Source organism: Armigeres subalbatus, chromosome 2 (genome assembly GCF_024139115.2).
Source record: "Armigeres subalbatus isolate Guangzhou_Male chromosome 2, GZ_Asu_2, whole genome shotgun sequence".
NCBI classification, from domain to species: Eukaryota; Metazoa; Arthropoda; class Insecta; order Diptera; family Culicidae; genus Armigeres; species Armigeres subalbatus.
Window position 1 is genome coordinate 27,416,700 of NC_085140.1, and position 13,598 is coordinate 27,430,297.

General features: G+C 40.5%; 2 protein-coding genes across 3 annotated transcripts in view; one reads left to right on the plus strand and one right to left on the minus strand.

Annotated features, from left to right (window-relative positions):
* The window catches only part of LOC134218367 (serine-rich adhesin for platelets), a 428,012-nt gene that overhangs the window by 283,684 nt on the left and 130,730 nt on the right, over positions 1–13,598 (minus strand). The gene's annotated exons all lie outside the window — the stretch shown is intronic.
* LOC134214678 (uncharacterized) overlaps positions 10,324–13,598 on the plus strand; it is a 28,181-nt gene continuing 24,906 nt past the window's right edge. Inside the window, exons 1-2 of the mRNA XM_062694001.1 lie at positions 10,324–10,339; positions 10,768–10,986. Coding sequence (XP_062549985.1) covers positions 10,324–10,339; positions 10,768–10,986 — 235 coding nt within the window. The remainder of the gene's footprint in view (positions 10,340–10,767; positions 10,987–13,598) is intronic.

Sequence of the window (13,598 nt, forward strand, 5' to 3'; positions counted from 1 at the left end):
TAGCAACTCTTCCAGAAATTCCGTTGTTAAAGTGTACCGTTGTTAAGGTGTTTTTTTTAATTGAAAATAAGTTTAACACTCAAATACCCTAGGAAATTTCTTCGAAAATTCCTTCAAATTAGATTTTTTTCCGGAATTATCCTTGTATCAATTTTGTATAGTTTATTGAAGGAATTTCCTAAGGACCTCCTTGAGGAATTTTCGACTCAATTCTTGAAGGAATAACCGAAAGAGCACCTGAAAAGATTTTCTAACAGAATTTTTAAATGAATTTCAAAGAGGTGAACCAGTCAAGGGCTGAAAACCTCTATAATAAATTTTGTTTGATTATTATCGGCTCTTCCTGTCTTATAAAGCAGCTAAAACGTTGTTGCGTCTATTTTCCGACATTTTGGTGTAAATTTCACTTTCTTCAGCGATTTAGAGGTTTTGTTGGGTATATTTGTGTCCGTATGATAATAGAACTAATAAACAATAGAGGAAGACTGTCGCTGTCGTCACTGGCGAAACATCTTTTGCTGGTGGTGAAAGGGTGCTAAATGTCAACAAAAAAGAACTCAGTACGGTTTGACAGATATGTACCCAACATGTTTGGGAACAATAAAGGCAACCTCAGCGACAACCGTCCTCTATAGTTTACTACCTGTATTTGTATGACATAACGTTGTCAATTAACAATGGCGTTCCATTAAGGTTCACAAATCTATTTTTTTTTTCGCACTTCACTGTGGCTTCTGAAATGTTTCAAGCTATTTCCCACCTACACTTTCGATAAAAGCTTCTCTGAATTTATCGCCCGCGCACTAGTGATGTCGCATCTACCTGTTTAATTGACAACGTTATGTCGTTACACTTATATAACAAAAAGTAGGCTCTAAGTCCCTGAAGAAGGTGAAATATACACCGAAACGTCGGAAAATAGACGCATCAACGTTTCAGCGGCTTTATATGACTGAAAGTGCCGATAATAGTCAAACAAAATTGAGCACAACAGTTGAAAGTGTTACATCAACTCTATAATAAAGAATAAAAAAAATGAATTTCTGAAGGAATATCCGAAAGAATTCTGAAAGTAATTTACGAAGAAATGTTTAATGGATTTTCCGAACAAATAGCTATTGTTTAGTATTAACACAGAAATTCCTATATTCCTAAAGGAATTTCTTCGAAAGTCCGGAAAGTAGTAAAACAAACTCAGTTTTGACTCTAAAATCAAGACTACATGCCAAGAAAAACTCCCAAAATATACAGATATTCGGTATTCTCAATTCTACTGTAGCTTAGTAGGGAAAGCACCTGTCATGCGAACTGGGGTTGTGGGATCAAACCCCACCGAAGGGGCGGTTACCCTCCAATACCTTTTCCGAACTAAATCTATCACATGATGTACATATGCATAATCAAGTTTCAGACACAAGAAATAATATTTGTAATCCCTAACCTCTAGTCAGCCGCGTGTACGTCGGTTACCCAAACTAACTCTAGTTATAAGAATATTAGCAGGAATTGTAAAATGAGTTGTACAAAAAAATCCGGCTCCGTAACACCAAATGGCAATTGAGCTAAATAAACGCAAGATTAAAACCAAGAAATTTCTTTGGGAATCGTTTATCGAAATAAATTGAAACATTTTTTTTTTCAGAACAATTCTAGCAATTACAAAAAAAGAGTGGAAATGGAAATGTTTAATTTTATGGGTCACGTGCCCCATCGTGCTCCAGCTGCAGAAGCCAAAAGATCAGTTTTGCATTCGCATATCATGAGGCTAACACAATGATACTCCATGCCAAGGGAACCTAAAACAATCCTACGAGACTGAGAACCCAAATCCAACATTTATTATGGTGTTGATTTGAAGCCGCGTTTGTAAGCACTGGACCTATTAAGATATGTGACATTCAAACATTTAAAAAGATGATGAACCACCCAATGCGACCTGTATGAGGTTATTCCACATGAAGTTACATATAAGATTAGAAGTCCATCGAAACGCTCATTGATTTGTTGATCTGTAGCCAAGAAGTTTTTGGATGACCTAACAATTAACACGCCAAACCGGGTTAAAATGACAGGGATGAAAGTAAACAAATCTGCTAAAGGTAAAATAGCTATTTAATTAATGCTTGATAGGTTCCCTGGGTTCGGCAGATGCGAACGCACTATGTGATTTTTATGTTGGTCAAACATCGGCGTGAAACACGAAATTCGGCGGCGTGGAACCAACCGGCGTATGGCGCGCCGCCGACACCATGACCGGCGTCGGCGTACGTCAATTAGTGTCGGCGGCGGCGGCGTGGCGCGGCGGCGCACAGGTCTATTCGGGAGACGGGTGCTTAGGACAGTATTCGACGGTGTGCAAGAAGACGGTGTGTGGCGGCAAAGAATGAACCATGAGCTCGCCCAACTCTACGGCGAACCCAGTATCCAGAAGGTAGCTAAAGCCGGAAGGGTACGATGGGCAGGACATATTGCAAGAATGCTGGACAGCAACCCTGCAAAGATGGTGTTCTCTTCCAATCCGGCAGGTACGAGCGCAGCGAGCGAGGGGCCCTCCTTAGCCGTGCGGTAAGACGCGCGGCTACAAAGCAAGACCATGCTGAGGGTGGCTGGGTTCGATTCCTGGTGCCGGTCTAGGTAATTTTCGGATTGGAAATTGTCTCGACTTCCCTGGGCATAAAAGTATCATCGTGTTAGCCTCATGATATACGAATGCAAAAATGGTAACTTGGCTTAGAAACCTCGCAGTTAATAACTGTGGAAGTGCTTAATGAACACTAAGCTGTGAGGCGGCTGTGTCCCAGTGTGGATGTAATGTGGGGATGTAATGCCAATAAGAAGAAGAAGAAGAAGAAGAAGAGCGCAGCGAGCGAGATGGGCAGACCAGGTGCAAAACGACTTGGCGAGCGTGGGACGTATTCGAGGATGGAGAGATGCGGCCTCGAACCGTGTATTGTGGCGTCAAATTGTTGATTCAGTGTTATCTGTTTAGATATAGACTAAATAAATGAATGAATTTCGGGTTAGATTTTTTTAAATTGGTCGGGGTTCTGCCAAAACGCACCAAGCAGCTTATTGACTGACTTGTGATATTTTGATCGAAAAGTGAAACAGAAATCATTTCATATCGAATCATTCATCAATTGTGTAGGATATCCTCAGTTATGGGGTAGTGGGAAATCCAATACGATTTTTAATCTATGAAATCTGCTAAGCGGAAGCTTGGGTAGAAAAATTGGTAGTTTTTTTAACGCTTGGTGAGATATGGCAGAATCACTTAAATATAGCCCAAAAACACTAAAACGTCTTGAGCCACCTTGAAATTTCATCCGAATTAGCTGAAAAGTTGACAAGAAAAGCGTCACAAAAGATAAATAAATAAAGATAAATAATTGCAAAAAATACACTAAATTTACAGTATTTGAAAATTATGATAACGTTTTTTTAATTTTATTTTAAAACTCAAATCTCCCCTCGGATTGTCGCTTCACTACATTGCTTGCCTTTTGTGACACAACGGCGCTACAACGTTGTCTTCTCGAATCAGCCATACATAGTGGACTATATTGTAATTGGTAATACAGTCTATATGACAGAAGGCTTATTGTAACATAAACATGGCGATACGCACTGAGATTGGCAAATTCGAGCTAATATTGAATAAATGTCTTATTTCAATCGAAAACAACCCGACTTGACTAAATTGCTATTTCGGCGGATACCCCGTTGCTGCCGCAATCTGAAAAAGTGACGTATACGCAAATTACAACCTACATGTTTCCCATATTTCTGTTAAAGAGGACATTAACCAACCCGCTCAGCTGTTGAGCATTTGAATTTGTTGAATTTGTTTACTGAGTCCGTAAAAATAAATTTAGTGTGTTTTTGACTTTTCGGGGAAAACCTTCATGTATCCTTGAGTCCATTTTAGATGTCCTGGAATTATAATGGAACCTCGGGAGACTGTTTAGGTAAAAATGTTTTCAAAACCCAAAAATATTTTGGATATTAGGAAAATTCTATGATTAGCTCTGAAATTATTCCTTATTAGTTATATAATAACTGCATCAATATTTAACTTGATATTTAGTATATAAGTTCTTGCCATAATCATGGATAGGACAACGCTTCGAGTGTCCCACCCGAGTATTTTCATGCGTAGGACATGTCCTACGTGTCCCACCCACTCCTGGCGCCACTGTAAGCGAATGTAAGGAATGTTTCACAACAATTTCCTACTACCTTTTCCAATAATAAATAAATTTCCCATCACAATTGATGAATCATTGTACCATGCGTCTCCATATGCTTGTATGCTTATATGTCGAACATGGTCAAAGCTTGTTGGCATAAAAAGCGTTATTTTACATTCCCTGGGTATGATATAAAAATATATTTTTCTGGATTTTTCAACTGCCCTTTTCCAATGTTAGATTTCCTTTAATAACTTTTTTGCAAATAACTTGTTGTTTGTTGTTGAATTATAATAGAATTAAATATCGGAGTACAATGTTTTCTAAGGTAGTTTTTTTCTCCCAAGCTAGAATCCAACTGCAATTCCGATTGACAGCTTTTTGGTAAATATTTTTCCAATCTTCGGAATCAAACTTCTGTTTATACCTTCTTCAAATATATAATGCAATGGTGGATGTGAATCCTTGTAAACAAAAATAATGCGTTTGCCCGGAAAGAGGCAATGGAGAATTTGATTCCTTCTTCAAAAATAATGCATCCGCTCGGAATAATGCAATGGTAAATATGTCCCTTCTTCAGTGGGTGTTTCACCAGATAATGAATGTTATTATTCGTTCTTTAATAACATGTATCTGCCCTGAATATGGGGGTTGTGATGTATTCTTTAAAAGAAGGCAGTTTCACAAAGTAAGAAAATGGTAGATGTAGTCCTTCAAAAATATGCGTTAGCTCGAAATAATGCAAGGATGAATTAATTGAGAATGAGAATAAGGACTAATCTGATCTCTTATTTTGATTCAGGTGAATTTGGCCAGAATAAGGAAAAAAATATATAAGATCCCTTATTACGCAATATGTATTGAATGTACACTCAACCCTCTTTTTACGGCAGTTTTTTTACGTCACTTCGTTTTACGGCCTCCTTTTTACGGCACGTGGCGTAAAAACAATTTGAAACATTATTGACATCCAAAAGTAAGCCTATAAGAAGGCACTCTTAGAAACCCAGAGAACAAAGTAGATGCTTTGTATACACATCATCTGCCTTCAACAATTGTTCCGTTCCAGGTCATCCAAGAATTTCCTGGAGTCTACACGCGTAACCGAGGACCTAAGGTCTACAAGCGTAGCGAAAGAGCTGTTATCTCTTGGAAAAAATAGTTTATGCCCAATTTGATATATTGAACCAAATTCCGTTCCAGAATTCCCTGGAATATAGGTCTTGAGGTGTATCCGCGTAACCGAAGGGCTGTTATCTCTTTTTTATTAAATGGTTCATGCTCTATATGATCTATTAAACCAAACTCAATATGCCTTAAGCAGCCGTTCCTTTCCTGGTCATCCAAGAATTCCCTAGACTCCTCAGCCACGGATTCATCCCAAATATGTCCTCCGAGTATTTGTCTTTAACTTGCATCTCAAATGTAGGCATATGAGTTGTTCTAAGATCTCCAAATTGCCCTTGAGTTTGAATCAAATGGTCTGCCGAATCAACCAAGGCTTTCATGATGTCCCCAGCCGCGGTATCAACCCAATTATGTCCTCCGAGTATTTGTCTTTCACTTGGGTCTCAAATCCAGACATATGAGATGTAGTAAGATCTCCAAATCCTCCTGGAGTTTGAATCAAATGGTCTGAAGAATCAACCAAGGCTTCCATGATGTCCTCAGACGCGGTATCAACCCAATTATGTCCTCCGAGTATTTGTCTTTCACTTGGGTCTCAAATCCAGACATATAAGATGTAGTAAGATCTTCAAATCGTCCTAGAGTTTGAATCAAATGGTCTGCCGAATCAACCGAGGCTTCCATGATGCCCTCTGCCGCGGTATCAACCCAATTATGTCCTCCGAGTATTTGTCTTTCACTTGGGTCTTAAATCCAGACATATGAGATGTAGTTAGATCTCCAAATCCTCCTGGAGTTTGAATCAAATGGTCTGAAGAATCAACCAAGGCTTCCATGATCTCCATAGCTGCGGTATCAACCCAATTATGTCCTCCGAGTATTTGTCTTTCACTTAGGTTTTAAATCCAGACATATGAGATGTAGTAAGATCTCCAAATCGTCTTGCAGTTTTAATCAAATGGTCTGCCGAATCAACCGAGGCTTCCATGATGTCCTCAGCCGCGGTATCAACCCAATTATGTCCTCCGAGTATTTGTCTTTCACTTGGGTCTCAAATCCAGACATATAAGATGTAGTAAGATCTCCAAATCGTCCTGGAGTTTGAATCAAATGGTCTGCCGAATCAACCGAGGCTTCCATGATGTCCCCAGCCGCGGTATCAACCCAATTATGTCCTCCGAGTATTTGTCTTTCACTTGGGTCTCAAATCCAGACATATAAGATGTAGTAAGATCTCCAAATCGTCCTGGAGTTTGAATCAAATGGTCTGCCGAATCAACCGAGGCTTTCATGATGTCCTCAGCCGCGGTATCAACCCAATTATGTCCTCCGAGTATTTGTCTTTCACTTGGGTCTCAAATCCAGACATATAAGATGTAGTAAGATCTCCAAATCGTCCTGGAGTTTGAATCAAATGGTCTGAAGAATCAACCAAGGCTTCCATGATGTCCATAGCTGCGGATATGACCCAATTATGTCCTCCGAGTATTTCACTTTCACTTGCGTCTCAAATCCAGATATATCAGATGTAGTAAGTTCTCCAAATCGTACTGGAGTTTGAATCGAATGGTCTGCCGAATCCACCAAGGCTTCCATGATGTCCATAGCTGCGGTATCAACCCAATTATGTCCTCCGAGTAATTTTCTTTCACTTACTTCTCAAATCCAGACATATGAGCTGTAGTAAGGTCTCCAAATCATCCTGGAGTTTTAATAAAATGTTCTGTCGAATTAACCGAGGCTTCCATGATGTCCCAAGCTGCGGTATCAATCCAATTATGTCCTCCAAGTAATTTTCTCTCACTAGCGTCTCAAATCCAGACATATGAGATGTAGTTAGATCTCCAAATCGTCCTGGAGTTTGAATCGAATGTTCTGCCGAATCAACCAAGGCTTCCATGATGTCCATAGCTGCGGTATCAACCCAATTATGTCCTCAGAGTATTTTACTTTAACTTGCGTCTCAAATCCAGGCATATGAGATGTTTTATGATCTCCAAATTGTATCATATTTCACCGAAAAACATTTTGCCGAATTCATTTTCTCAATACATAATTAGGTGGTCTGTAACTTTCGCGGATTTTTGATGGATTCTACCTTTTTCAGAATGACCTTTGGAAGAATGCCGTTTTTCAGAATGTTATAACAGCAGTTCTGAAACATATAATTGCTTCATATCAATAACTTATTATACCTGGCAAGCGTGCTACCTGCTCAGTAAACGAATTATCTCCTCTTTTTGCTTTATTGCGGACAGAGTTTCTGTCTCCAGAGGCCTTAATTTAAATAAGACATTATCTCCTCCATTCTAATTACACCGGACAGATGCGATCATTTAAAGAAGGCGTTGTTTTATTTTATTTTTTCACTTTATTCCAGACAAACGAGTTCTTTTAAAGAAGGGGCTATCTATCCTCTTCGCCTTATACCGGTCAAATGTGTTCATTTGAGGAAGACATTATCACTTTATTTCCTCTAATACCGGGCGATGCTATAATCTAAAGAAGGTATTATCTCCTACCGTCGTCTTATACCGGACAGACGCGTTCATTTTAAGAAGACATTCCATTCGCTTTAAACCGAGCAGATGCGTTCATCATACCGAGCAAACTTATTAATTTAAAGTAAGCATTATCTCCTCACTTTATACAGATCAAATGCGTTCATTCAAAGAAAGCATTGCTTTCTTTCAGCGCATTGTCTTCATCTTCAATGGCTTTACATTCTATCTGAAACTTGGATTGTTTTTCAACTTAGTGTTCTATTATTATTTCCACAGTTATCGAAAGCTTTCCGGTACCTGCCAGTTGCATGAATGTCTAGTGTAGCATGTACAATGGATACATTGTGCACAAGGAGCCGAAAATGATTGTACGACAATTCCCCGAAAACCTATTCCCCGAATGCAATTTCCCCGAATAACAATTCCTCGAATGTAACATTTCCCCGAATGTAACAATTCCCCGAATGAAACAATTCCCCGAATGTAACATTGTGGTTCATTCGACATCTGCACCCCACCATAGATGGTACGCAGATGGTCGAAAACTCCTAGTGCGCGTTGGTCCTCCACGAGCATCGTCCAGGTCTCGTGTCCGTAGAGAACTACCGGTCTAATAAGCGTTTTGTAGATAGTCAGTTTGGTACGGCGCCGAACTCTATTCGATCGGAGCGTCTTGCGGAGTCCAAAGTACGTTCGATTTCCAGCCACTATGCGTCTACGAATTTCTCTGATGGTATCATTTTCGGCAGTCACCAGTGGGCCCAAGTATGTACACAAATTCTTCTACCACCTCGATTCCGTCACCACCGATGCAAACTCGCGGGGGTGGCTCTCACTGTCTTCTCTTGAACCTCTTCCTATCATGTACTTCGTCTTCGACGTGTTGATGACTAGTCCGATCCGCTTGGCTTCCCTCTTCAGTCTGATGTAGGTTTCCTCCATCTTCTTGAAGTTACGTGCCATAATATCTATGTCTAATACCTATGTCTACCACTCGTGTTAATCCCTGCTCTTCGTATTACCCTTCCAAAGCCATATTGAACAGCAGACACGAAAGACCATCACCTTGCCATAACCCTCTGCGGGTTTCGAAGGGACTGGAGAATGTCCCTGAAACTCGAACTACGCACATCACCCGATCCATCGTCGCTTTGATCAATCGTGTCAGTTTATCCGGAAATCCGTGTTCGTTCATTAGCTGCCATAGCTGGTCCCGATCGATTGTATCATATGCGGCTTTGAAGTCGATGAATAGATGATGTGTGGGCGGCATTTCTGCAGTACTTGGCGAATGGCGAACACCTGGTCCGTGGTGGAGCGTTCGCCCATAAAACCCGCCTGGTACTGCTCCACAAACTCCCTTGCAATTGGTGCTAGTCGACGGCCGATGAAGCATTGATCAAATTACTTAATATGTCTTCGCATTGAGTAAAGTACGTATGACGAGGACAGTTTTATGTTTGCGGCGACTTGTTCAAGATGGTAACTGTCAACTAGCTTAACGGAATTGCATTTGCACGTTTTCTTCACTGCTATTAGTACTTTGACAGCGCGCTGTAGATAACTTGTGGATGTGTTATGATCACAACGAAAAACATAGTAATTGGATGCAAATTCGGAGCTGAATATGTCATGTTTCGGTAATGACTATGATATCATAGTCACAGTTGGACAGCTTCAGATACAATTCGTTGGTTTGAGTGCGCAAACCTCCTACATTCTGATAATACAGTGTCAGTGAATTCGGTTGATTGTCGTAAGAAATTAAGCATCTAGTATGTGTGTTCGGCGATGATTCCGTTAAGCTGGTGGTGGATGATGATGATGATGATGATGTAGTTGACAGGTAACAGGCTAGGAAACACTGAAGGCTGTTTAAGTGCGTACTAACGGTAGGTATTTCCCATATGGGACTGCAGTCCTCACCATACAAAAAACATCATATGACCAAAAACTTTTAAAAACCTCTCATAGTGCCATTACAGTCTGTTAATAATAGAAAATATTCGGCATAATGTAAAATGCCTTTTCAAAAAATTCATTTATAAATGCATAATTGAATATGTTGAACTAAATTGGAGCTCAGAATGGTGAAAATAATACAACGGAATTGGTTTCGATTGATTTACGGCAAATGTTAATATTATACCAGTGCGCTGTGAAACCAATTTTCTCTCCTGTTTCACTTGAAACTCGAAAGCACACAAATCGCTTGGCCCGCGAACAAATTCTGTGGTTTCCAATAATCTGATTATGGAAAAAATATTTTGTTTTTATTTTTCCCACCTATTTTTTTCATTTCAATAATTTAACTTTTCCCACCAAACAATAACAGCTGCTGTGTATCAATTGGGGTCTATCAATTACGACAATCATACTATGCATCTCAGACAACAACTCAGACTTTTGATTGTGATTTTTAATATTAAAACACCTACATATACTACTCAAGCGCCCTCAACAGGCCGATCCTAGCGAACTTTAGAGAGATAGAAATCATGATGATGAGTGGTGAAGGTAAGATTAATTTGCCTTCGGTGAAACACCAATGTATAAGTCAATCATTTGATACAATGCAATTAAAAAAAAGTCTAGTAAAAGTGTGTAAAAGACTATCTCACTTTAATCATACATCCTTACATTCTATTCAAGTGCTCAAGAGCTTTACAGAATAAAACTATCTATGATAAATCCATCGGTACATTTCAATCATCGTTATCTAAAGAATCCCATCGCATGTTCCTCAGCCACGCACTTGTACTTGTCAGCCACAACAACAACAGTACCCCGTATCGGAATTGTCCCATCTATCGAATCATTGCATTCGCAACTACTCCCCAGCTCATTCTGTCATCAGTTGGCTCTTATCAGCCCGCCAGTTAACAATACCTACCGCAAAGTACCGTCGCTCTTGTAGCAGATAGCACTACCGTTAGGCTAGTTAGTTATCGACTCAATTTACCGGCTCGGTACAACATTCCACCAACTACACAACGACAACACCGACCCGGCATCGGAGACGACATCGACGACAACTGCGACCGGACAGAACATCATTGTGCGAACCTTTCCCGGCGAGAGCAGGAAGTTGAAATTTCCCCCGCGGGAAATCTGCGGTTGCCGTGTGGTGCGACGGCCGCCGCTGTTGTTCTGTGCACGTGAACGTAAGTAAATCAAAGTGAAGGAAATTGTACGAGGAAATCCCATTGAGACCTGAAACCCCTCGAAGCGAAGGAACAAGTCGTGCCACTACTAGGCCGGGTGCGAACCGTTGCGCTGGCTGTAGCTCCAGAAGCAATTTGGAAAATTCACTCAAGTGGAAAACTCACAATTTCCAGGAAGGCGTAGTACGGTCGTCATCGACGTGTGGCGGCCGCCAGCCGTGAAAGCGAAGAAAAACGTGAATTTGATTACATGGGAAAATGGTGTGCGAGAAAAAGTGGCCTAACTGTTTCTGAACAGTGAATTTTGCGTGTGCAATCGGGCACGGACTGTTCTGATCCTGCCACGCCATGCCGTTTTGGGTGTCAAAGGAATTTATTTCAATTTGAACAACGAATAACTCATATTAGTGTCAAGGATTGTTTTTCGCTGCGAAGAAGAAAGTAATAATTTTCAGGCTATTTCGTATCAAGGTTATATGTACCAAGATAGGGTGTATCAATTTCTTCCGGATTGATTTCATATCCCATAGTTTCTACTTGATGTGAAATTCATACCTCGAAAAACCATACTCACAATGTTGCTTAATATCTAAGCATAATTGTACAGCATTTCACAAGATTTTTATGCGAAAATGTTGGTAGGATATACGGTATGTAAGTTTGTGTAAGGACTCAGGAGTCAAATCCTTGCAAGTGATAGTGATCGCTGACTGATCTTCAAGTCAATAGATCTTCGGAAATCTACGACGGCATTGACTACGGTCGCAAGCATGACTATCCTACATTGATATGGGTTTCAAATCAATATGGGATAGTTAGGCTTACTAATGCAATTAAGTTGGGTGCAGAAGTCAACTGAGCACAAAGCAAACTCTCTGTGCGCGGAGTCCCGGAACCAAATGTATCGAGCTTGAGAGTTTTCGGCTGTAATGTTTTTATTCATGTCCCGTAATAATTGCGACGGAAGCTGAACATTAAAGCTTGGAGCAAAATGTTCGTGGGCTATGGACACGTCGGCTACAGAGTGTGGAATCCAGTGAAGAAATAGATTGTCGTTGCGCGTGATGTTGACTTCATGGAATAGAATATCTCGATTGCGAGAAGGAATACCAAAGAAGGAGAAGTGGAAGACAAACTGGAGATACCGGAGGAAGATCAATCGAATGTCGAATTTCAGAGCCTCGACTAAAAAGAAGAACTAGTGGAGCCAGAAGTAGAAAAAGCGGTTTGAGGAAGGCCGAGCTTGGAAAACGGTCGAATCCGACAGTTCATCGAGATTTGGAAATGGCGTACGTAAGTTTCATTTTCAGTGCATTAAATTATGTGGACGAGATTCCGAGAGCGATCGTTGTGCTACAGAAGCGCGATGACGAGAACGAAAGGCAGTCTCTCTACTCATACTACTCACTATGTATAACCGGCGACATATGCAAACTGTGGAGGATCACGTTTTGGACGACCCAACCGATGCGCAGCATACTGTACTTACTCGCGACGAATAGCACACGCACTGTACTTACTTTCCCGATTGAGGATCGCGTTTTTTTCGACCGGAGCAAAGCGCAATACATGCGCATGAGCCACCGAACACTGGATAGATATTTTATTACTTTCGCGAAGACTAAAACATGCACTGCACTTACTTGCTCAATGGCTACTGCAAATTATTCAGAAATGAGGAAGAAGAAGTGAGAAGGGAAAAGTGAAAAATGTGTAATTATAGTGAGAAATGCTAACTGAAATGGAAAAGTATAGGGTGAGAGGTTAGAAGTAAGAAGTGAGAGGTGAGAAATGAGATATAATTATAAAGAAGTGTGAAATTAGACAGAAGACAGAAATGAGAATGATGATTGAAAAGGGAAAACGTTGGAAGAAGGAATAATAAAGAATGGATAAGGAAGGGGAAAGGGTCGTTTGGCCGAAACCCATTCGGCCGAAAGCCATTTGGCCGAATGCCACTAGGCCGAACAAACCATTATGCCGAATCCCATCTGACTGAAAGTCATTCAGCCGAATAGGTCAATAGGTCAGGTGGAATAGGATATTTGATTGAATACAACATTTGGCCAAGCAGGAAATTTGGCTGAATAGGTCATTTGAAAAGTGATAAATAAAGTGTGGAAGATGAGACGTCTCAATACTCACTACTTATTTCCTACTTCTCACTGTGAAAAGTGAGTAGTGCGAAGTGAGAAGTGAGACGTCTCACTTCTAACAGTGAGGAGTGGAAAATGACGAGTGAGAAGTGAGACGTCTCAATTCTCACTCTTCATCCCTTATTGTAAGTAATGGGAAGTGAGAAGTGAGTAGTGAGACGTCTCACTTCTCACTTCACACTACTCACTTTTTACAATAAAAAGTGAGAAATGAGGAGTGAGAAGTGAGATGTCTCACTTCTCACTGTGAAAAAAGAGTAATGCGAAGTGAGAAGTGAGACGTCCCACTACTAACTTCTCCCTTCTCAGTCCTATTCGGTCAAAAGTCCTATTCGGCCAAATGTCCTATTCGGGCAAATGTCCTATTCGACCAAATAACCTATTCGACCAAATGTTTGTATTCGGCAAAACAACTTTCGGCCTAGTGGGTCTTAAGCCAAATGGTATTCGGCCAAA